Source organism: Amyelois transitella, chromosome 7, assembly GCF_032362555.1.
Source record: "Amyelois transitella isolate CPQ chromosome 7, ilAmyTran1.1, whole genome shotgun sequence".
NCBI classification, from domain to species: domain Eukaryota; kingdom Metazoa; phylum Arthropoda; class Insecta; order Lepidoptera; family Pyralidae; genus Amyelois; species Amyelois transitella.
Window position 1 is genome coordinate 2,840,266 of NC_083510.1, and position 25,398 is coordinate 2,865,663.

Genomic DNA, 25,398 nt, shown 5'->3' on the forward strand with positions numbered 1-25,398 from the left:
GTCAGGTCAAAAGTACCCGAAACCGCCGAGCTTGCATGAAGAGAGTTATAAATGTGGATGAAGCGAAGGAAGTATGCAGAGATCGTGGCAAGTGGAGAGAGGTAGTCTCTGCCTACCCCTCCGGGAAAGAGGCGTGATATTATGTATGTATGTATATGAGGCGTTACTGTGCCGCATTGTATTGTCCCTGTATAAATGAGGCTTTATTGCGAGCAAAAAATGTCAAAGTCAGAATTTGTTTGTTTTGGTTAGTTGCGCCAAAAATTCTGTAACTGTGGTCAAAAACCTCGAAGCATAACAACTTCCATTCCATCATTTCATTTTAATATTAGTTTTAGATACATTTTAAGAATGGCCAAATCACCATCTGTAATACACTGGTTTCGATTAGATTTGCGCATCCATGACAATCTTGCTCTTCGCAACGCAATTAATGAGGTAGGTACCCTCAAGGTCTGCCGTTTCATAGTGCATGTTACGTGACAATATGGTTTAGAAAAGTTTCACGGATGAGCAAATTGAAGGCCAATTTTATTTGGTATGCCACAATATCAGAGCTAAGATATAGAAGTATTGTTTATGTGTAGTGCAGCTTGGAGCTATACTTTAAAGGCTTATCGACCATCAGACTTCTCAGCCTCAGTTTACAATTAACATGCGTCTAATTTTATTTCAGGCTGAAAATCGTAAACATTTATTGCGGCCAGTTTATGTGTTGGATCCTGACATAACAAGTAAAGTCGGAGTAAATAGACTAAGGTTTCTGCTACAAAGTTTGCAAGACCTTGATGCCAATTTACGAAAACTAAACACTTGCTTATTCATTATCAGAGGTAAAGCTTCAGAAGAACTTCCAAAATTGTTTGATAAATGGCAAGTAAAGTATTTGACTACACAAATTGATATTGACCCAGAAATAATTAAGGAAGAAGAATTAATAGAAAAGATTGCTAATGAGAAAGATGTATTTATAGTTAAGCGAGTTCAACATACTGTATATGATGCACATAGCGTTCTAAAGAAGAACAATGGGAGTGTGCCATTGACATACCAAAAGTTTCTGTCATTAGCACAAGATATACAAGTGAAAGATACCATTGAAATTACAAAGCAGATTTCAGATCATTGTAAACCGCAAGATTTAAGTGAAGCCTGTAATGTACCTACTTTAAGTGATTTGGGTATAGATGAGTCTGAACTTAAACCATCTAAATATCCAGGAGGAGAGACCGAAGGGCTAAAAAGGTTGCACTTGTATATGGCAAAGAAGCAGTGGGTTTGTAAATTTGAGAAGCCCAATTCATCTCCAAACAGTATTGAACCTAGTACTACAGTGCTCAGTCCATATATTAGCCATGGATGTGTGTCAGCCAAGTTGTTCTACCACAAGTTGAAGGAGGTTGAAAGTGGGTTACCCCACACAATGCCACCCGTGTCTCTTATGGGTCAACTCATGTGGAGAGAATTTTATTACACTGCTGGAACTGGGACAGAAAACTTTGACAAAATGGTTGGAAATAAACTGTGCACACAAATACCTTGGGGAAAAAATGATGATCATTTAAAAGCCTGGGCACAAGGCAGGACTGGGTACCCCTTTGTGGATGCCATAATGCGTCAGCTGAAAGAGGAAGGCTGGATACATCATTTGGCACGCCATATGGTTGCTTGTTTCCTGACCAGGGGAGACTTGTGGATTTCTTGGGAAGAAGGTGCTAAGGTTTTTGAAGATTACCTACTGGACTATGATTGGTCATTAAATGCAGGCAACTGGATGTGGCTTTCAGCATCAGCATTCTTTTATAAATATTTCAGAGTGTACAGTCCTGTTGCCTTTGGCAAGAAAACTGACAAAGAAGGGTTGTACATACGGAAGTATGTACCTGAATTAAAGAAATACCCTGCTGAATATATCTATGAACCATGGAAAGCGCCCAAGAATGTACAAAAAGCAGCTGGCTGTATTATTGGAGAGGGTTATCCACAAAGAATTGTAGACCATGACAAAATTCATAAAGAAAATATGCAAAAAATGTCTATCGCTTACAAAGTCAATAAAGAAAAGAAGTCTTTAAAGAGACCAAGGTCTTAAGTATCAATCTCATGTTTGATTATTATATGTAATTGAAAAGAACAAATAAGCATTGATAAGTCTGAATAAATCAAACTTTATTTTGTTGAATTGTTTTTTTTTCCTCGTGGACAATGAGTTTTGGAGAGTAGTATTTATATACCCACAGCTTACACTCGACACAAGTGCGAGTTGGACTCTTGTAAAAGGGTTCCGTACTATTATTACGTTTGTTACTTAAATATTTATTTTTCTACCTGTAATAATTGACCGAAAAATTGCTTTAAAATTACGTTTGTTGTATAGAAGCGGTGTTTAATTATTACTTCAATAGTAAATATTCTGTGATAATTTACTCGTTCGTACCGTGACTTTTTTAATACCTGTAGTATTTATAAAAAGTATAGTGCAACGTTCAAGTTTAAAATCGTCTAGGTACGGGTAATCGTTATTAAAATTGATAAAAAGCACGTATGGAGATTAATATTTTAGTCTATATTGGATGTTATAACGCCAACGGAAATACATAATTGTGAAAATTTCCGCTTTCTTGTTATCACGGTTTATGCGATACAGCTTGGTGACAGACAAACGGACAGATAGCAAAGGCTGATAAATTGTAGAACCTTATTATGTCATTTTGAAAATTGATTGCCAAAATGAAGAAAGAAAAAAGAATTCCAAAACGTCAATGTCAGCAGTCGAAGTGACTGTTACTGTGACATTTCACTTATTTACAATTACACCGCCCCTGTTCCATGAATTAATAAATAATGGGTGTTTATTTTTTAAGATACTTAATTTAGCCATGATAAATATTATAAATCCTCGTAGCGAACTAAATGTATAGGATAATTTTATAATATCATAAAGTATGATGGTAAGTGGTATAAAAGTAGTGATATAAAATATCTCACAGTTACATTCGTTATTCTGTATATTTTGTTCTTTATATGATGTTTGTAAGAACAGATGAGTGGATGTTTATCATTCTTACGAAAAAAATAATAAATTACTCAATGCATTTTCACAATTCCTCTACTGGTTTCTCTCTGTCCCTGAAAAACTTCCCCTTATACACATGACTCCTTATCAAAGGTTATTGTTACGCTATTATTGAAAGAACCGAAATAGATAATAAAGACACAAATTTATAAGTATTTACGTACTTTAATGAAGACACAAATTGGCTAAACAATTATTATTTTTTCCACCTACACATTCCAATATTGTTATAATAAGTGTAGCTATTTAATATGGCGTAGGAATTATGTTGTTTTGTAGTGTAAATTAACTTGAGTAGCTTTTAATACAACATCACATCATACGTTTAGTTTAGGGGTTATCAGTCCAATTACTTTGAATACAATTATCATAAATTATTCAAAGTAAAAGTATTGTGGATTGAAACTAGATTGCAAATCACTTACTTCAACACTTTGTATTGACTAACCTATTGTTTTTTTGAACTGCGCATTGGTACTGACATTGTAAAAGTTTATTGCGTTTTAGAAATTAATTAATTAATGGTAATTAGATCATTGTTTTCAGTTCACTCATAATGATGGTCATAGATCCATTATTTAATGTTTGCAAATGCCTAGTAGAAGACTTTCCCCCTTTAAAAATAGATTCCCAGGTGCCACATGGTTCCAACCAATAAAAAAATATAGCACCACTCCGTGGGGTCTCTTTTTGGTGATGGGCTAGCAACCTGACACTATATTTCTAAATCTCAATTCTATCATAATGCCAAACAACTGAACATGGCTTATCAGTCTTTTCCAGACTGTTGGCTCTGATTATATGTATGTATGAATGTAGATGATGATCCTAGCTGTGGAGGTGGGACAGGATTCTCTTCATGTTTTTATCTGGCTTGTTTATGTTTGATCATGGTCATAGGCAAACCCTGGCACTTCCCAGAGAATATGCAAGCAATACTTATATGTTACTATATGGTATCTAAGATAGCTTAGAAGAACACTACTAGAGAGAGGGAAATTTGGAAAGTTACAAAAGCTGTAAATGATGACCCTCTAACATGCACTTGCTTCCCTCAGTTTGTGCAATAAATTATCATGGTGAGCTCTCACTATAAAATAACCCACCAACTCTCCTATTGTAGATTCAAAGTGGTGCTGATTTTATTCCCATCTACTATCTGATGGAAAGTCTGAATTCCTAACAGTGCTTTTGCTTGTTGGAAAATATATATTTTTGTCTTTTCCTACATACCTACATTAAATCATGCATCTTTCCCAGAAGGGTAGGCAGATACTATATCTTTCCACTTGCCATTATCCCTGCATATTTCTTTCGCTACATCCACATTCCTAATTCTTATTCATGTAAGCTCACTGGTTTCCATTTTCTTTTCCTCTTTCCCCCTATCAGGGTCAAGGAATCTCCCGAAAAACTTCCACGTGATTTTTAACCAATCGCCACGTGACGGCTTGCCCTCAGATCGACCATAGTGTCGAATATGACCAGTGTGTTAACGATCCCACAATTGTCCAATTGCGAGTAGACTCTCTAATTTATAGGATAATGGGATAACTCGATATTCGCAAAGTACTGGTACTTCCTCGTTGGAGAGGTCAGTGACTGTGGAAAGCTACTTGATACCGTGCGTCAAGTAGATGAAGTTTTCTTACTACCTTCAAGGACATAAAATGCAAATGATTACGTTTTGACGATATCTGCACGAATCGTTATGCACCAATAGTTATAGGTGTTATAAAGACCCCCTATTTTTTCTGTTTGTATGCGCTAAACTCGGAAAATTCTGGATGGATTTTGTTCGTGTTTGAAATATTCGAGAGAAGGTCTTTATCTATGAATGCAGCACGTGCGAAGCTGGGGCTTTTAATTTGAGATCCCAAGGTACTCAAAATTAATAGCAAACACTTAAAATAACAACAAATCACATAATCAAGTATCTGCAAAGTAACTTTTTCTTTCTTGGTGGCATACAAATTTAACCAAAACAAAATATGTAGTTACATATGTTTTATACAAAAAGGCAACACTAACATTCATAAGTAATCTAGTCCATTCGAGATCTTCTTTCGGCCCATTTTAGGTCGGTCCCATTCTGATGATATCACACATTGTTTTAGGTGTCACATGTTGCAAGCGGGCACACTACCATAAGACCAAGATGAAGGGGAAATAATCAGCAATCGTATCCATGGTAAGACTTTTTATAATATGCAATTATTAATATTTTGAAAGGGAGATTGTATATGATCTCTTTCTCATCTTTGCATGTTCCCGTTGCAATATTTCGAGACCCATTCTTCGCCGTGTTATTTATGTTGAAAGATACTTTCCTTAATACTATGTAAAGACACTTAGCTGCTTGGTAATTATCGTTTAGAGACCGATTCCGTTTTGAAGCTCTACGCAAAAAAGGAGACAGCTAACTCGCCACCAGAGGGCTCCCTAATAATCACGTCTTTACCCCTTGTGGGGTAGCCAAAGCCAACAGCGTTGAGAAGACTGAAAGGCCATGTTCAATAATGAAATTGAGACTCAAATAGTGACAGTAAGCGTATCTAAAGTTTAGCCGCTTCTTGACCAAAACATTAAAAAAAAAAAACTCATTTCGTCACATACATTATCATACCACGCATGCCATTAATTATCACCAAAATGAAGAGGCTTATTCACTTATCATCATAATTACGTAACGCAGTATCTTCAGCAATAGATAACCTAATTTTATGGGTCAAGGGCAGTCTATGATAAGGATAATAGTAGAAAATGCAGTACAAAAAGGTGTTACGCTACTTGAAAAGAAATATTTAAAAAGATTTACTTAAAAGAAAACTATTCAGATATTCTATTGTTACTGTGATTCTATCTTATTATAGATAATAATAACTGGAATTGTGGAAAAATAATTCTGAATAGTAGATTGAACTTAAAAAAAATACTGAATGTTAGGTGGGTGATGATTAAAAATTTGTTTCTGATTTTGTTGAAAACATTTAGTTTTACAAGAATCAAAATTTGTCCATCCAATATTTTTCTGGATGCAATATTGAATACAGCTAAATAGTGAATGAAATTTTCATAAGCGCTCAAAAACTTGTTTGTTTTGCTGTTTATTGCAACAAACTTTAGTCGTAATTTTATGTAAAAAACGTTAAAAACAAAGCGGCAATCCCTCATAGATGGTTCTACAGCTTATTACTTAATAATGAACAATAGATACTAATTAATTGACGTGTTACGTGATGCAGCGGGATCACGTAAATCTGCGCGCGCGCATGTGACGTCGCGCATCATTTACCGGAACGAATAGATATGTGCTGTTTCTTTTCACTTTTCTCATACACGCAATTTTCATCTCAATGAGTGTACGATCGAATTCCTTTTTTATTACTTTATATTAAACCTCTCGATTGCATTTAAGCTGTTGGCATCTTTGGTCTTGCTGAATCTATCATGCAATTTTATTGATTTAGCTCAAAACTCTTCTATCTTATCAAAGTGTATTTTCGTTAGTATTTTGAACTAGGCAAACTACTTCCGTTATGAAACTAAGAAATTTTTAGTAAAAACTTGTATTAGGGTGCCGTTTGCACATTAATGTACAAACAGACCCTATTACTAAGCTTCCGCTGTCTGTCTGTCCGTCCGTTCGTCACAAGCAGAAAATTTCAGTAATAAAAAAAACTCACAAATAAAAATAAAAAAATTAACCGGGTTCACTTGTTACCCACTATTATGGAAACTCAAATATTACGACATACAGGCTTTTGCTTTCTTTACTCCTGCGGTTTTAATCATCTGCTAATTATGTCATTTTCACAGTAATGGGTACTGTGAAAAAGGCTGCGTTCTTGCAGACATTACTATCCCAGTGTGCTCCTCATTAATTTCTTACGCAATGCACTCCAATTAATTTCGTCCAATAAAAATTGTTTTATTTTATGTTAATTTCACTTGTTCCATTTATGTAATTAGTAGCTTTTACCCGCTTTTAGCTTCGCTTCGAATTAAGCGCCACGAAAGACAGAAGACAGGTTTTTCGCAAACCCAGGGGACTATACTTTTTACCGGGATTTCAAAATTGGTTCAGTATATCACGCGTGAAAAAACAATAAACAACTAAACCTACCATTGAATTTATAATACTAAGTAGTAGAGATCTTTCTCAATTGTGACGTTAACAAATAACTTTTTCACAGGACGAGGGAAGGGAAACTGCAAATATGACAGGCTGATTCCATTGGTCGCTTTAAAGGCATGGGAAAGTCACGTGTGTTCGACCTAACACGCTGATTAAGGGTAAGTTTTATTATTCACTAAATAAACCATTAATGTCTTGACTTTGACTGTCAAACCTTAGTGATTTCTTACAGCATGTGAAGTACCTTCTCCGTGGTGTTCCCCTTGGGAAGGGACCCATTTAGTTGCTAGTAAGACTAATCTATCTATGGCGACATGCGGCAATCATGTACAGCCCAACCAATTCTATTTTTAGCTTGGCTGACTTAACGCCCACGTCTTCCAGGCGTTTTCGCTGCGTCGATCGATATCTTCTTGTCTGTCACGATGACATGGAAATCTTCTCATTGGATGACAAAACTATGCTTTAGATAGAGACTTGTGGAGGGAGAAAGGGGAGACCTTTGTTTTAGCGGTGGGACACAAATTGGCTGAAAAGTTACCTACAATTTGCTGTCTTAAGGGGATTTGTTATTTGAATAAAATTTGAGGTTTACTTTTAATAGCAGTAATTTTTATTAAGGATACAAATTCACTTGCCCAAAAAATCATCGAACCACTGTGAGATAATTGAAACATGAACATCTCTTAAAATAAGTTAAAATATTTTACAACTCTGGAAAAAGATTTAAAAAAATTTAAAATGACGTATGTTTTACGTTATGGGATATTATTGCGCAAGGTTTTGCAATAACATAATAATTCAGTTCGCTGAAATGATCCACTATAAGAAAACGCTATGTAATGGTGTATGACATCATCATTTATGTGAATCCTGCCTCATTCCACATGAGGTTAATTTTTATGAATGTTTTCCTAATAGGGCTACTATCACTGCTTTGGCTAAATTGAAATTAATGTATATAATTTTGTTACGTAGAACATGCTAAAGTGATTTTACAAAATAATTAAATTATGTATTTTAATTTAAGGAACGGTACTAAAAATATTACATTTATATTTATATTTATATGTAAAAAAAGTGAAAAGAAATTACAAAATTAAAATAGAAAACCAGCAGGCAAAATATTGATAGAAAAAAGAAATAAGAAAGGTGGACGGTTCACTAAACTTAAACGACAAGAACTACATAGGTATGTAAAATAATAATAAATAAGGACTCCTTTAATTTTAATCTTTGTTCAAAAGCCATCATGCACGCATGCAACATCTTTAGGCTAGTCATAGTCATAGGCTGATCATACCCTACCCTTAAGGCTGGGTTGATGACTATACATTTTATGACAATACATAATAAAGAAAAAAACATGTTTTCGTTGACCTACGAATTTTGTAATCATTGGCAGAGGCGTCGGTTTATACTGTGACCTGATTTTGCTCGTCGTAAAATAAAAATTAACGGCTCAAATGTGGATGTTTATTAGAACTAGGACTAAATATAAAACAAAGTGTTGTCACATGTAAACAACTAAAATTCCGATCTTTGGCTGTTGCATTTTAATGCATCTATGCCGAAATCTTCACAATACCATAGATAAAAGAAATAAGTTACAGAGTTTCCGTTAATGTTGAATCGACAATTATTAAAGTTGAAGAATTTTTTTAGTTACAAAAACTGGACTTAATGAATATTGACTGGATAACTGACCAAATTTTTAAGAAACTTTAAAACAAATTTATTGTTAATTTAAAACTGATTATTGATCGCTTAGTTTCGTTCACTGGCGCTTTAAAACTTTCAATCAAATATTTAATAAGTAATTAAATAAATCAAAAAACTTCAAAAATGATGTCATGTGCGCAGGATGAAAAATAACTGAAGTTGCATTATAATCTACTCTCTCGATAAAATTATTTGCTTAAACGGTGACTTGATCATCGTGTCGAGTACCTGGTCCATACAAGTAGCCAGTTTGATATAATTACGTCGACCTGCAGAACAGAAACTGTTATCACACCACGACGGGCTAGCTAAGAGGACGTGCGCGCTTTACAAAATTAAATATCGAACGGTTTTCCCGCCAAGTTTAGGACGGCTGAGGAAAAAAATCTTTTGTGTTTTTGTGATCGTGTTTTGTGATTGCAGCCAGGTTTATTAATTCTGTGAGTACTTTTTTATTAACACTTTTTTATTTTTAAAGTTCATGAATAATTTAAAGTTATAATAAATCATTATTAATATTTAATATTTTTGTCTTGACCTCACTTCATAATGCCGCGCATTTGAATTACTTTATTTCATCTATTGTAATAAATTTATAAACCAATTATAATTAGGCATTAGGTAGTGCAAGATAAATTTAATTTTCCTTATAAGATTCGTCGTGTTAATAATTATAAACTACATATTTCTACTAAACATGCAGGGAAAATCAACAAGGAAAAAGTAGTTAGTTTAGCTGATCAGTGAGTATAAACAGATAATAGAAAACTTACCTATAACCAATTACACGAACTAGGTAGAAAATAAATAAATACTATTGTTTCATGCATTTATTTAAAAGGAAAAACTTCAATTTACACTTGTGTTTAAATTAACAAATTAGACAACAATAACATAGACATTCGGTAAGAATAACCGAATGTCTATGTTATTGTTGTCTAATTTGTTAACTTTTACCATTCAATTTAATGTCATTCACTTTTTGTTGATCAATAAATTGATTAAACACTCAAATAATTATTTATTTAATTTTTTATTTTCTAAAAGATCATGCTCGCTAATATTTAACTGGTTTTATATTTTTGTAAAAAAAACCGTCCATTAGAATGAAACTTTATATTTTCGGAGGGAAATAAATTAAAAAAAATTCGTTTTGAAACTGGTTTTAAACAAAGATCATCGTTTTTTCCTCTTTCTCAACTGGACAACTTAGCCGTTTATGTTTCTCAAATTTCAAGTTTTTAGCTTTGCTTAAATGTATTGTCAGTTAATGTTTTGTTAAGAATAAACAGAAAATGTGATCGTTGAAAAAGAACATTAAAATCCTAAAGTGTAACTCACAATTCTAGTTGTTTTAAGGCGTAGCAAATTGATATACTCCGGTACATTTATGGTGGTAACGTTCTGTGAAAATTCCTACATGTACAAGTAGATAAATACGTTATTTAACCTTCATACATTATAATAAAGCAGCAAGGAAAATTTATGATTACTTACGTAAAATGGAAAAGATATTATTACAAAAATTAGAAATCTATAGAAAACGAGCGGCTGAGTATCAATTGCCTAGGCGAGATTGAAAGTGTGCGTCTAGTCTCAATTACAGTGTCATAGTTGTGTCAGCGATACATTGACCTTAGACAACTATATTATTTGTAATAACTAGACGTTACCTGTGGTGTTAAATTTTGCATGTTATTTCTCTTCTTTTTTTTACTACGTTAATGTACATACATACATAAATCATGCATCACCATAATCATCTCTTTCCCGGTGAGGTAGGCAGATACCACATCTTTCCACTAGCCACGATCCCAGCATACTTATTTCGCTTTCATCTACATTCATAACTTTCTTCATGCAAGCTCGGTCTCGGATACTCTTGACCTGACCTTTTGCTAGAACGTCTCCGATTTGATCAAGGTACGTTCGTCTAGGCCTGCCCACTCTAACATTCCCGTTTTTTTCTCCCTATATTTTCTCAATCAACCTGCGTACTTTTCCTAATTTCTGTTTAAGCTAGAAAAAGATAAACCTCGTTGAAATATGTTGGATATACCTAGTCATCTCAAACATAAAAGATTTAAACAACCTGTTGTGGTTGGGGTTTATATTACGATTTTTTACCTTTCTTAAAATTTACACTTTGTAACTTCCGCTATCAGTCGGTAATGTCACGTTGAAATCGTTGTGGTATGTCATTGCATTCATTGCATACATTTTTCATTTTATTTTGTAATAAATATTTGTTTATTCATAAGTTTTGAAATTAGTATCACCATTAATTCAGAAAAAAATCGGATTTGTTTTATAAATAGTATCTGGAAAACTAGTATATGTTCGGTTTATTGACCCCTGTGTCAAAAGATGTATATTATTCCCGAGAGTTCAACGTTGTTTAAAATAAGATATGTAATGTTTTTGTTTTCATATTAGTATAAAAATATGATTAAGTTTTGTTAAGTTTGAAGCTTAGCTATTCGGTTTTTTGATTACACTGTTTAAAACGAGTGTTGCGAAATTATTAATTTGTAAACTGCTTATGAATTACCAACTTATCTTTTTCTAATACAAAACTTTATTGATAATATTGATATAAAAATACAATTGGTGAGTATACTCATACAATGTGACGTCAGTTTTATCAGAATATTCGCGATTACATTTTGAACTATCTAACTATCTTATCCGTGCTTGTAAGGGTCATCGTTTCAGTGACGTGCAGTTTTGTGACATTTTTCAATAGTAAGGCAAATTCATTCTTATACTTATTGGATTGATAGCCAACATATATTGAAAATATATTTAAAGACGCCCATTTTGAAGTACTCACAACTATATAAGATAGGAATCAATAATTGCTAAGTATAAAAGATATTATATTCTAGTATATTATATTCTAGGCAGAAGTGGCAGGTCATTTTGATTTTGTATAGGAGCAAAGGGCCAGGCCAACGTTATAGTAAATTAAATAACCTAAGCGGTTAAAATATAGCGTGATCGTTCCAAATAGTTTACGTTAACTCGTTGCAACATTTCGTTAACTTTATTTTTAGCAAACCCAGCTTATTCACGGATCATGGGCGGTTGGTATTTTGATCGCTATTGTTTATCTTAGATAATTATGGAACTTACTTTACACAAATTAATTAATTTTTTATGATAGTTTCGGAATAAGAAGTAAGACAAAACTTTGTGGCGTGCGCATTTTTTACATAAACAGTTGGAATAAAATATAGAGAAAGTTTACTTATAACTTCAAGAAGTTTTGTTTGTCGTATATATTATAACTTGGCAAAGTGAAATTTTCGAACGTAGTAAAACGCTGCCGATAATTGTAATTTTAAAATCGCTATATGGCATTGAGAGGTTTATATTTATAGCTATGATACGCTTAAGAAATCTAGACTGCACTTCTGGTAAATTACGGGGGAAAAAAAAAACAATGTAACGATAAAAAGTTCACTTAAGACTTGAAAAAGATATTGGAAAAACTTGATGAAAAACAAGAATATTAGGAACCTCTTTACAGATTTAAACTTTCTGAAAATAAATTGGACTTCATTGAGTACAGAAAAGACACACTACAATTTTTTTTACAGAGTTTATGTAAAGACGCTCATATATTCGTGCAAATGACTTCTGAAAATGTTATCTTAGGACGTAAGTCAACAACGCAGTAATGATTAAACCTGAGGATTAAACAAACTAAATGATCGTGCTATTTGCGCATCATTATTGTAGTGTCATTGCCGTCAACTTATTCAGCCATCCATGGTTCTATAAATTTGTTTTTATTCGCTTTTGTATTGTAAACGTAGACTGTTACCAACAAAATGGAGGTCGTTAGACCTACTGTACGTTGACAAGTGAATGCTAATTTGTAAGTTATGTCTTCATTATCTTTTTTAGGGGAAAATGTTGATCTTTACATAGGTGCGTTAAAATCGATTTAAAGCAGAAGGTTTTTATGGAAACATGTCATGAAACTTTTAAGGTATTTTAATAGAAGTACGCGCTTAAAAATTATCACAAAAAGAAGTACTCTGATGAAGCTTCCACATGACAGACATGCAACAATTTTGATGTTGTCAAGATGATTAGTAAACGTTTTAATTCATAACAATTAGTCTGTTTAGTCAACTCTCTACCTACATTTTTTATTGCAACCATGTACATTCTTCGCTCCGCTTCTTATTGTTTACAAACACCGTTCTTTTAAACTTGTATGGGAATGATGTCACGGTTTTTGATTTCTTATTTATTTAAAGATTTATAGGTAGTTTTATAATATTTGTATCATTGGTTCCACAAGATTATGTAACTACTTAAAAATGAATTTTGCCTATTTATTTATTGTGCCGAGTGGTTCCCGGCACCAATTGAAAAAAGAATAGAACCACTCCATCTCTTTCCCATGGATGTCGTAAAAGGCGACTAAGGGAAAAGCTAATAAACATGGGATTCTTCATTTAAGCGATGGGCTAGCAACCAGTCACTACTTGAATCTCAATTCTATCATTAAGCCAAGCAGCTAAACGTGGCGTATAAATCTTTTCAAGACTGTTGGCTCTGTCTACCCCGCAAGGGATATAGACGTGACTACATGTATGTATGTAAGGTTTCTTTTAATTTAATTTTCGTTTACTGAATTTAGTTCTCACGAGAATTCCTTAATCATTAGACATTTTATGAGCGAACTAAGAACGTGTTTTGTAAACGTGTGAGCTTGTCACCGCCAATTCCAAAACAATTTGCAGTAAACGACTCCTAAACAATGTCTAGTTTGAACTGGTGAAGTGCCGTGCCATTTTGTTTGACTGTGAATGTGTATTTATCAATGCAATTTCGTGCATTTAACATATAGCAATATGTATTCTAAGATTTATTCAGGCAAATCTCTTTGAGAAGTCGGTTACTTCTGAAAAAAGACAAACCAATTTTTTTTTTATGAATTAATCGACGATCGACGACGTCTGATAGTCCTCCTCTCTCCTCTGATAGTACTCCCAATTTGAAGTTGTAGAAGACTATAAAAGGAGAAAAGAAGGCGGTGAATGATAGCGTAAGAATACTTATTGTAAGGTACGCGACAGATATGTAAAAATTGTCACCAGAAGAAATGCATTTGAAGATAATATAAGAACTATTTTATTTTTCAACACTGTGTTATCTTTCTATTGTATTTCAAGATCTACATATGATAAAAATATTAACGTCAATTCTTTAAAAGAACAAGTTCATTGTTATTGCGCCTAATAGCTCCTATTGTAATGGAAATAGCTCTGAAAATCTTGATAACTCCGTTGAAATAGGAAGGTGAATGTTGAATTGTTCCGAGTGTGTTGTCGTTTTCCGATAAAATAGTGTTTTCACTGTCGGGAAGTAGTTTTTAATCAATTATCATTGATTAGCATACATTTATCGAGTGTTCTGTTTCATTTATTCACTTGATTTAATGAGGAAACTTCTTTTTACGTTCGTCTGTGTAGGTAGGTACTTAGATTACACGCGCAGTGTTCGTGGTTTTGCACCAAGACAGAAGGTGTTAACGTTAATTTGTATTGGATACTGATTTCGATGTTATATTTTTATCTTTGTCATATCATAAAACAGAGAAAATAATGAATGGCTCTTTGTTGCCAGCAACAAAAAGTTCATAAAGCGGCCACATAGAAATATATTATACCACCTCGGTAAGTACCATGATCCCTATTGTAGTGTACCTACTGTCCATAATTATTATGGAGATTTTAGTTTGATAGATAAAAAAATATATAATGCAAATAAATTAAAACGAATATGTAAAACTACTATGAATATTTCATTTTTATGATACTAAATTAACTTTTGTTGTATAATTTAATGTGCCATAAATAAATATAGAAAGTGAAGATTTTATTTTTATAGCTTTTTTATTGGCTAAGTGATTTGATATCACAAAAATAAATAATGTTTAACGAAGGTAAAACATGCAGATAAAATGTAATATAACATTAATTTGTGACTACTTCTTCATTCCATTGGATTTCTTCATATTTGAAATCGTTCTGATTCTGACATTCACTGCATAATTGCATTTTGCATGAATTAAAATAAATCCGTCGTATAATTTTCACTCTTGGAGACCGCTTCCCTAAAACTTTTTTTTCAAACTTTAATTATTATTTTTTATTAATTATTATGGGGCATTTAAAAATCACTTAATAATTATCAATAATTTTCTTAACAAATCTGCTGAGACGTCTTCTTTCATAAAGCCAATGGATTCATAAGTCAGGTTCTTTTTATTTTGAATCTAACATATCATCAGCCCAGGTTATTTCGGTCTGCAAATTCCCAAATATCGAGTAGTATAATTTCATGAAAACCGCTAGATAAATAAACTGAAGCGGCACTTTCAAGAATCAAATGCTTTTAGATTTCTCTGGCATTCAGAGAAATTTGCCGCTGAGCCTCTTTTCCCCAGCAATTAACAGTAACAAGTCTCAGTTGAATGCCCCCGTGCAGTCTGCAAGGGCACCCGAGATCGCTGTATGTGGGTGCACCTGATGTGTCGCGAAAGTGGCCGCCTTTGAGTGACCGTGTCAGTCCTCACTTAGCGAACTTTTTTTTTTACCTTGTCTTTGTATACCTACGTCGAATGTTGGTCAAATAACAATTGATTAAATTTAATTGTCAAGTAGGAAATGATTTGTAACATTTAACGTCTCCGAGGTAAATTGATGATAGGTAAATTAACTTTCTGTAGTCCATTTCTTATTAAATGAAAGAAATGTAAACAATCTTGATTGATAATTGATAATCAATCTTGATTGATTGATAATGATAATTGATTTTTTTCAAAAAATTTACTTTTGCTTTTTTAACAATAACTTATTTTCTTTGATTAAAAGACATTTCAATATTGTTTACTTTTATTTTAGCGCCTATTCCTTGAACTATTATTGCCTTTTATATTATATTTGTTTATTGCGATGAAGTCCAATGAAGAATTTAACATTACTTAAATTAAGAAATAAAATACTTTTTGTAACATTGAATAATTGTTTTCCTTCTCATTGAAATTAATCAACATTTGTCATTGGGACTTTTCCTACGTAGTATTTAATCACTGATAAAAATGTGAATTTATTTTTTTAACGAATTATATTAATCAACTTGTTTCTGGCTATCTAGCCTTCCTGTCATATCTTGCTCACATTTCTATAATCGTTTTCGAGTGCATTTATTAATCACTTTTATCAGAACCGAATGAACTCAATCTGTGATAGTGATATGATAAGAAAATTGCAATTACCTAGCTTTAATAACTGTTTTATAACTTATCAATGATTGAGGTTTTATCGTTTGATAGAACTTGGTATTAGAATTTTGGCAAAACTAGGTTTATCCACAACACAAATTTTTATCAAGTAGAATTATTATGTTCCACCATAACAAATATGTATTTTATGGTTTGAACTATTTTTCTGTGTGTATTTTAGTGTCATGCAACGTAGCAGCCAAGCGAATTCACTAATTGTGATATACATTTGTAAAATCAAATTCTATTTTATGGTTGAGTGATGGATAATGTAGGTTTTCAGGCTTCACTAAAGTATTTCATAAATATCATAATGATGCTAAATGTAGATTTTTATAACACTACATTTGCTGTTCAACTCAATTATACTCGTAAAATTATCCTTTTCATAGCTAGATAATAAATTAATTTATTTTGCATTGTAACAAAAGTTTAAATGATATTCTAGTAACTCTTTGTCTAATGCTTATGTTCTTGTTAACATTATTTAGCAAATTTTTTATTTATCGTTTAACTGTACAATACAATTAAAATATTCTTTTGGAGTGATAAGCTTTTTATAAAACAAATCCTCAATTAACCTTGGACTTGTAATAAATTTTAGTCTTGAGCAAAAAAGCCATTATTATACCAAGTTTGTTGTATTTTAATTAGATTTTCGTATAAAGCACTAAAATACTTTATAACTTAGAGGTCGTCATTGAAATATCGCAAAAAAAACAATATTTTTCTACTTGTAATAAGTGAACATATGTCATTTAAGAAATGTTACAGTTTCTTTAAAGAAGTTTGAGCTTTTGCTTTTAAAGCTTAAACTGTCTATATGAACTTCTTTTAATACGGTTGGTTGCATATTGCTTATCAAAATTTAATATAATATTAAACTTTAATCCAATACACCTCGATGCTAAGCCTCGATGCGAAAGTTTATTTGTATGATAGTTACCCTTTCACGTAAAATCTTCTGAACGGATTCTAATACAAGTGCACAGTAATATACTTAGCTGATACATAAAAACAAAGGTTAAAATTAAATAATAGATACACGGTGCACTGAATGTGAAAATCAAACTCGCACTTAACCATTTTATATGACGTGGCGTCTATTTATCGTTAGTTTATTCTTCTAGCACGCGCTTGTTACGCGGGTTTTTGATAAGAAAATGTAAATAAAATCTCGCTACCAAAGTTTGTGAAATGTCTGACGCAACTGTGGTTTCAGGATGATGATATATTTTACTAAGAGCACGCCCGGCTTCGGTCGTGTCAAACAAAAAACCCGCTATTTTTGGTTCCCGACGGAATTTTGGGAACTGTTTTTTAGTGCACCCCTAGAGCATGTACCTAAAGAACCTTTATACCAAAATTTAACTTTTCTAGGTACAGCAGTTTGGGCTGTGCGTTGATATATTGACTCGTTTAATAAGTAATGTCCATATTAAGTTGAATGGCATAATCATAGTTGTATATATGTTAATGTTTTACAAGAAAAAATATGCGAAAATATTGTATAAAATTTAAAGTTAGTTATACCATTTAATGTATTTCGGGATTTTCAAACATTTGCTCATGTTGAATGATAAGCTGATTGTATAGTGACTTATGTCATGTAAATAAAGGATAAGATAATAATGATTAGCTAATGGTATGACCATATTTACTGTGTGTTATACCTGTGTCATTGATCATTCACTGCCACTTTATACATAGGTACCTACTTATGAACAAATATATATAACCGTATATTCAGAATACTTTCCATTTGTGTTGAAAAATGAATATATAACTACTGAAAGATAACACACAAATGATCACTTAAAGATTGGTTAATTAAATCCTACTAATATTATAAATGGTAAAGTTTGCGAGAATTAATGAATGTTTGTTACTTTTTCACGCAAATACTACTGAACTGATTACGATGAAATTTGGTTTGTAGGTAGCTTAAGACCCAGAATATTACATATTAGCAACTTTTTATCCCGGACTTCCCGCGGAATTGATTCCACGCGGACGATGTTGCGGACGGCCACTAGTACTGAATATATGTACAAAAATGTCTGATCGCAAATCAGGTGTTAACCTCTTTTACGGAAAAATACCTGACCTGCGATCTGGTGTTGGGAGATGTCGGGACAACTAAGAAAAGTGGGCCTTTTCCAAATAATAACATTTGTGAATGGGCAGATGTATCTTTCCTTTTGTCTTGGCCGACAAAGGGCCGAAAAGTATGCAAACGATCGTGGGATTGCCGTGGCCTTCTTTTAAGTCAATATCAATAAATTGAAGTAATTAGCTATTTCGATTCGAAAGAAGACCGCAGACGTCACGTTCCAATTCAAAATCCAACGATCCGAACATTTGAAGACAACAAACAACAACCTCCTTACGTTCTCATGTGGCTTGCCTTTGTACATCGCAAGACAGTGCCCCTGTATTAAAATTCCGATGCCTCGTTTACTACGTCCGTTGCATAATTAGTCGCGACCCCGTAGCACTTGCCACTTATCCATTAACCAGTTTTTTGTCAAATTGTGCCAGTAAACGTCATGTGGCTGGTTTGTTTTCACTCCGCGGCGTCAAGTCTGTATAATTGTGCTTACCAATAGTGTGTCGATCGTAGAATTCGGAATTAAGTAAGTATATATAGAAGTGGCAAGTACTGGTGAATGTGACGTCGCAACTGACATCTTAATTGAAGTTTTAAGATTATATATTTATTCTGAGATTTGACGTACAATTTCGTTAGATAAAAGTCAGCGACACATAATTAAATAGATATGGCGTTTTAATTATTTCTATGGTGTCGGCAGTAGAAGTAAAATAGTTTTTGATAATAAGTGTTATACATATTTACTATAAATATAGTCTCAAATATAAATTTGAGACTATCGACACACTGCTGGTACAATTATTTTTACACACTAAACGCCCAGTAGTTTACGTCGTGACATGTTTTAAAGGTTTCTAGAGGCCGTTGCCGTGAGGAAACTCGTCAAATATAAATACGATTAGTTAAATACGACTACTTAATAGTTTTATTTTCATTAGCGAATTCTGTGAAGATATTAATTGATCTAAGCATTGTGGTGAGAAGTATAATCAGTGATTATACAATATTTCTGATGAATTTTAAAGATAACTATATTTTATATTTGTAATAGATTAACATAACCACTGAATCAATTTGGAAACAATTATGAAGCTACATAATTTAAAAACCAATGAGAATAAAGCAAGACTAAGACTAGTTTATTATCCCATGATATCCTATCCATTTTTTGAGGTTTATTCGACACCGTAATTTCGATAATAACATCTTTCCACAATATTATTTCATGCGAACTCTACAGTTATTTAAGAGTAATTCCACCCAATTATTCACATTCTAAGAAACGTATTGGTTAAAAAAGTGGGGCCAGTTTTATTTTTAAATAAATTAACACTCATTGGCAAAAAAAAATTATACTGTAAGTGATTTCTATTGCCTTAGTAATGCTTAGGAACAACGTGACCGTATTTTATGACGACGTATGGAGGAATTTCAAATCATAACATGAATAGTACTTACCTAAGTACTAACCAGATGTAATTTCACTGGTATAATAACATACTCTGTCATAAAATATCACATTTTGATGTATTTGTAATTAATTTTACATTCGTTGATATGTTTTCTCACGGCAGAACGCTGTATTTCACTTAATTTTTTTTGTAAAGTTGCGAATTTTTTTAATACCTTGCTGAAGGTTTTGTGAGCATAGAAGGTATAATTATTCATTTATTATTATATTAGTAAGCCTTGCCAAAGTCAGTTTCCCCTTTCCTATGAATTATATGTTCGTTTAATCGATTCTGCACAACCTGGAATTATATTCAAATATCTATTGCTTTATACTTTATAAAGAATTTTAAATGTAGCTAGTTTCAACCAATGAACAGTTAACAAACAGGCAAGTTTTTATATCGGACGAATAGGGAATTTAAGCCTGATGATGTTGACATCCATATTATAAAGTTACATACATACATACGAGTATATGTCTTTATCCCTTACTGAGTAGACAGAGCATAGTCACAAGACACAAATGTCTATTCGGCTGGATGTTTTTTTCTCGCAACTTATAGGTTAAGATACAAGTTAACATTTTTTAAATGTTATATATGTGCTAAGTAGACAATTTGAGTTAAAAGTTTGTCCCAGCAGGTGTTTTGAACGCTCCGTTACCTACATACCCGTTCACCTTCTATTTGCTCACGTACATATCTATGAGGGTCAATAACAAAGCGTATACTCGTAGAGCCATTGATCTCTATAAAATGCAATGCAAGGAGTCACCCGGTTCATAAGGTGACATGAAAAATATGGCATAAAATTTTTTTAAACACTGAATAAGGCGTGTAACGGTAATGATTTGTGTTTTTATCTAAACGGTCCAATATCGAAGAAAAGGAAAGCCATGTAAATATTCGGCTGCGGTGGACATCGAGCAGAGTATTTTTTTTTTAATTTTTATAATTAAATTTTTCGTATTACGATTTCGATATTATGCAATATGTTAGCCTATATTATTTACCGCAGGATTATATTTCAATTTAGAACATTGTTATGTTAGACACTCTGTGGTCGATGCGGTTAAGTGTCGCAAATAGACCATCTCATAAGCCAGTCAATAGGTCAACGTGTATCCGGCTCGAAGGACCAGTTTTGCTTTAGTAGATCAATGAACTGCATTGTAGAATTATAAATATTCGGACGTTTTCGGGTTTTTATGAATCTGTGTGTTATATATTTCTGATCAAAAAATAAACAACATAAATACCACGAAATACAATCAAGAAAGAACAAATGGACGAAATAAAACTAAAACAGATATAAATCGTCGTATTTTAAATAGCGCTTGAAATAAAGCTTGTAAAAGAGTAGTCATAGAAGTCGTATAAAGTAACGCAAAAATATTTTTCCTTACCCAAAAGTATTTTAGTGTCCGATATATTGAAATATTCTTAATTATTTTTTATTGTTTCAAAAACCATCTTGTGATTTTCAACGAGTATAATCTCATGCTCAAAACTTTAAAAATACAGACTACCTTCTTCTGAAGTGCACCATATGAAGATACCGTGAAGCGAATTTACTACTAATTCATATGTTATCTTTGTTTCAGATAAACTGCAAATAAAATGGCGCGCGGTAGGACAGTATTCAACTCCATCGGGGCTGCGGGCACCCCCTCTAGTCATAGAATAAGCAATTGTTTCCTACATATAGCCATCCTGTTATTCCTAGGTAAGTGCAGATAAAAGTGTGTATGCTTGTAATTTACGCCTTGTACGAGAATTTGAACATATAGGTATGTCAGAACAGAAATATAAAATTGCGGACTTAACCCAATTAGAAATCTCTTCCAGTCGACCATTAAATAATGACATGACACGATTCCGTTAAACTGACATAAACAAACGGAAAAGGAACGGCCCAAAACACGTCGTACAGGTTGACCTCGCCTAGAGTAAGAGGTCCAATCAAATCACGGCTCAAAATCAACAACAATTGGCCACCTCCGCCCGTCTGGACAATATTACTGTAATGATGTGTATTATTGGTTATCGCGATGACACTAAGCGAAATAACTGATGATAGGAATAACTCAATATTTATCTATCTATTTCAAGTAATAGCTCTGCACTTTTGTTTTGGTAAGAGGCTGATCCGTAATCACTTCATGATTACATATTCTAAACTCCTATTTTCTCTGTCTGTATGTATGCACTTATCTTGGAAAGATTTTCTGGATCAATTTTGTTCCTGGGTGAAACGTTAGAAAGTGGGTTTTCAGACAAAGGTTTATATCTATAAATGCTACCCGTGCGAAGCAGGGACGGGTCGCTAGGCAGGGGTATAAAGCAGGCGCATAGCGACGTGTATAGTGGCAGTCTGCTTTGAGTTATATTATCATCCGCCTAGCTTGTGTTACCATTGACAACTTTCCCCAAATTCTAGGATTGTCCCGCAGAAGGACCAACTTTAATTCTTTTGAATCTCTTTTTTCCTGATCGACATTAGTGGTCAACCTTATTCGTAGCGATAATTACCAACAGTGCAACTACCAATGTACTCTTTTTTTAGCTATCATGAAATTACCAAATATGTTCTAACGTTGCCCTTTCGTTAATTAAATTTACTTGAACATTTATTACAATACAATAGAATAATTTTGTTACACTTGTTTTAAAAAACGATACGAAATCCCAGCCCAGTCAAGTTGAAATCATATCCAAAATATATGAAAATATTATCTTATCATGTTGAAAATTCCAATAATACTTTTTCTCTGAAATTGACATATAAGGAAAACTAAATATAAACCTGAGGAGAGATAATGCACGTGAGTTTACAACTTTCTTAATATAATATATATACTTATAAAGAGAGTTGTAAATAGATTAGATAACTTACTTATTAAACATAAGAAACCCGTAACCTTGTCAAGTCACATAGGTCAGGTAGCTCTTCAGGCTCTGAAACAACACACTTCATGACGGTCCTAAATATACATTCTGATGATGATTATGACAATACATACAAATACATACTTACATACATTTCATTTAATAATGTAATCATAAAGTTGTAAGCGACTGTTAATTATAGTGACCAAGTTTGACCTTGTTCATGCAGTGTTATGCAAAACACGTGCATCGGAGAATTATACACGTATTTACAAGGTATTACAATATTTTCGCAATAACTGCCTCACAATAGTTTTATGTATTACCTAACTAGAAAATAAGATAATTTATAAAAATAATTTAAAAAATAGCATTATATAGGTATATCTATGATTACATACATACATACATATAATCACGTCTATATCCCTTGCAGGGTAGACAGAGCCATCAGTCTTGTAAAGACTAATAGGCCACGTTCAGCTGTTTGGCTTAAAGATGGAATTGAGATTCAAATAGTGACAGGTTGCTAGCCTAGCCCATCGCCTAAAAGAAGAATCCCAAGTTTATAAGCCTACCCCTTAGTCGCCTTTTACGACATCCATGGGAAAGAGATGGAGTGGTCCTATTCTTTTTTCTATTCGTGCCGGGAACCACACGGCAAATGAAATCTATGATTGTTGGAGCATATGAGTATATATAATTTTGTACGGATGATCAAAGTTGGTAATTGGTTCCACGCCCAGGAGCACTTGTGCAGGCATCATGGCAAGTGGAAAGACGTGTTCTCTACCTACCCTTCCAGGAACAAAGCCTGATTTTATGTATGGATCATAGGCTAGACTTACAGACCGCGACGGGAATAATATAATATGATTTTTATTTTTACTAGTGTTACCTGCTTCAAATGGTCATTTATCAAATAATATGAAGATGATAATGTGTTATTTTGAAAGTTACAGATATAGCGTCTTATATATATAAAGGTATTTGTAATTACTATTATTTTCAGGTTTGCCCAGTGCGCATAGCCAAATCGAGAAAATGTATCTAGACACAACTGATTTAGAACTGCTGGTGGATGAGACGCACCTCATGAAAATGATACAGATGTAAGTAGAAAATAAAAACAATCTTGTATAAGTAGTCCGTCACTTTATTTAATATCTGTGTAAAACAACATGCATTTTAATGTAGTCTAGCTTATAGAAATATATTCGCGATATGCTTTGTCAAAATGTTTCTAAAAATTGAATTATGTCCGCGATATGCTTTATTAAAATGTTTTAAAAAAGGTATAGCCACATTCTTTGCAAAAAAGACGACAAAAATATTAGCCCATGGTCTTATTATTATACTTGTTATCCATGTACAAGTTTTCTGTTTTGTCAGCTGGTAGACTGGCAGAGAATGCCATACGGCATTAAGTGCGCCTTTTGTACATTTTATTTTGTGCGATAAAGTTTTAAATGAATGAATCTACTTAGCTTTATCAATTTACAATTGATTTAGCATTGGCTGAATTATTAAGAACGGCTGAATTAACTCATGTACGCGCATAACTTCTGGCCAGGTATTTGTTTTCGAAAATGTAATACAATATTTTTTATAAAAATATTTTTTTCAGTGGCGAATATAACACCACCCTCGAGATAACAGCTCAAATCCAGCACACGGATATAGTACAATTAGTGCCGCAAACTGTAGAAATTCCCGGTTCAAAAGAACCCAATACCACTATACAAAATTCCTACGACATCTGCGCATACGGGAAGAGCCCGGGGCATTCTGAAGTCACATTCAATGTCACACCTAGTGGATTCGTCAAGTAAGTCTTCTCTCTTGGATATAGTCCCGGTTACATCCTCACCACTCTGGAGAGCAGCCCAGGGTATGACCTTGACAATGGACTCTGGATTGGGTGAGTCAGGTTTTTACACGAAACGATAACCATATGACCTCGCCGTAAGAGCAGTGGTTTGTATTCTAACTAATGTACATAATTTCGAAAATAGTCATTTGTATGTGGCCAAGGTGGGATTTGAACCTGGGCCTATATGTGCATTACACATTTTAACTGGGAACCTTACCGATTCAACCACTGACACTCTTTGTCTTATGTACCTAATAATTATCATTGTTAAACTTCATTTATTATAAGAGCCAGTTATAGTCTTTCATTTTGTACTACTTTATACTTAAATGATTTTTCTGAATGTTATCGAATTCGTCATGGTGAATGTTTGAAGTGATTCGTGTTAATGTCGTGGATTTGAATTGTAATTCACAGTTTGTATGAAAATTATACATTCCACGTTATCCTGCTGCTTATCAGTCCTCTTCATAGTTGATAGCTATGCTCTCATCAAGGCGTGTTCCCAGTTGCACCCTCTGCCATTAAGCCTCGGGACCTGGGGTTCGCTTTCTTACTTCTCTCTTTCCACTTCTTCCGGTCAACGGCCATTAAAGTTCTAAGGCCATTCTAATTCTAAAATCACCTGTTTTTATAAAGGCAAATGTTTTTGGGAATAGGTGAATATTTTTTTCTTCAAACAGTAGTTCCATTATTAACATGCCCTGAAACGGCTAAACTATACGGCTCTTTCATAAAATGTGTCATTTATTTATTTGTGAAACATATAATTGTTTTACGTAACAATATACACATATTGCAATACATACCTATATCAATTGAAAATAGTG

At 33.2% G+C, this 25,398-nt stretch overlaps 2 protein-coding genes across 6 annotated transcripts in view; both read left to right on the forward strand.

Annotated features, from left to right (window-relative positions):
* The first annotated feature begins 244 nt into the window (after positions 1-244).
* LOC106143539 (cryptochrome-1) lies at positions 245-2,182 on the forward strand. Its single transcript, XM_013345656.2, has 2 exons — positions 245-438; positions 677-2,182. Exons 1-2 carry the CDS (start codon positions 352-354, stop codon positions 2,090-2,092), a joined length of 1,503 nt encoding a protein of 500 aa, XP_013201110.1. The 5' UTR covers positions 245-351; the 3' UTR covers positions 2,093-2,182.
* A 612-nt stretch (positions 2,183-2,794) lies between these two features.
* LOC106143540 (cystinosin homolog) overlaps positions 2,795-25,398 on the forward strand; it is a 35,412-nt gene continuing 12,808 nt past the window's right edge. For 2 of the 5 annotated variants that reach the window (XM_060944982.1, XM_060944979.1), the window contains exons 1-4: positions 9,202-9,376; positions 21,411-21,532; positions 23,708-23,807; positions 24,323-24,523. In XM_060944982.1, the coding sequence (XP_060800965.1) occupies positions 21,427-21,532; positions 23,708-23,807; positions 24,323-24,523 (407 nt within the window). In that variant the 5' untranslated portion in view covers positions 9,202-9,376; positions 21,411-21,426. Of the gene's footprint in view, positions 2,952-5,193; positions 5,268-7,272; positions 7,373-9,201; positions 9,377-21,410; positions 21,533-23,707; positions 23,808-24,322; positions 24,524-25,398 lie in introns of those variants that run through there. The other 3 variants (XM_060944981.1, XM_060944983.1, XM_060944980.1) reach the window with 2 other exon arrangements.

What these genes read in the sequence shown, in the direction of transcription:
- LOC106143539 (XM_013345656.2), top strand. Translation starts at nt 352, where the DNA reads ATGGCCAAATCACCATCTGTAATACACTGGTTTCGATTAGATTTGCGC. An exon ending in TTCGCAACGCAATTAATGAG is followed by an intron (nt 439 to 676) that starts GTAGGTACCCTC and finishes ATTTTATTTCAG; the next exon opens with GCTGAAAATCGTAAACATTT.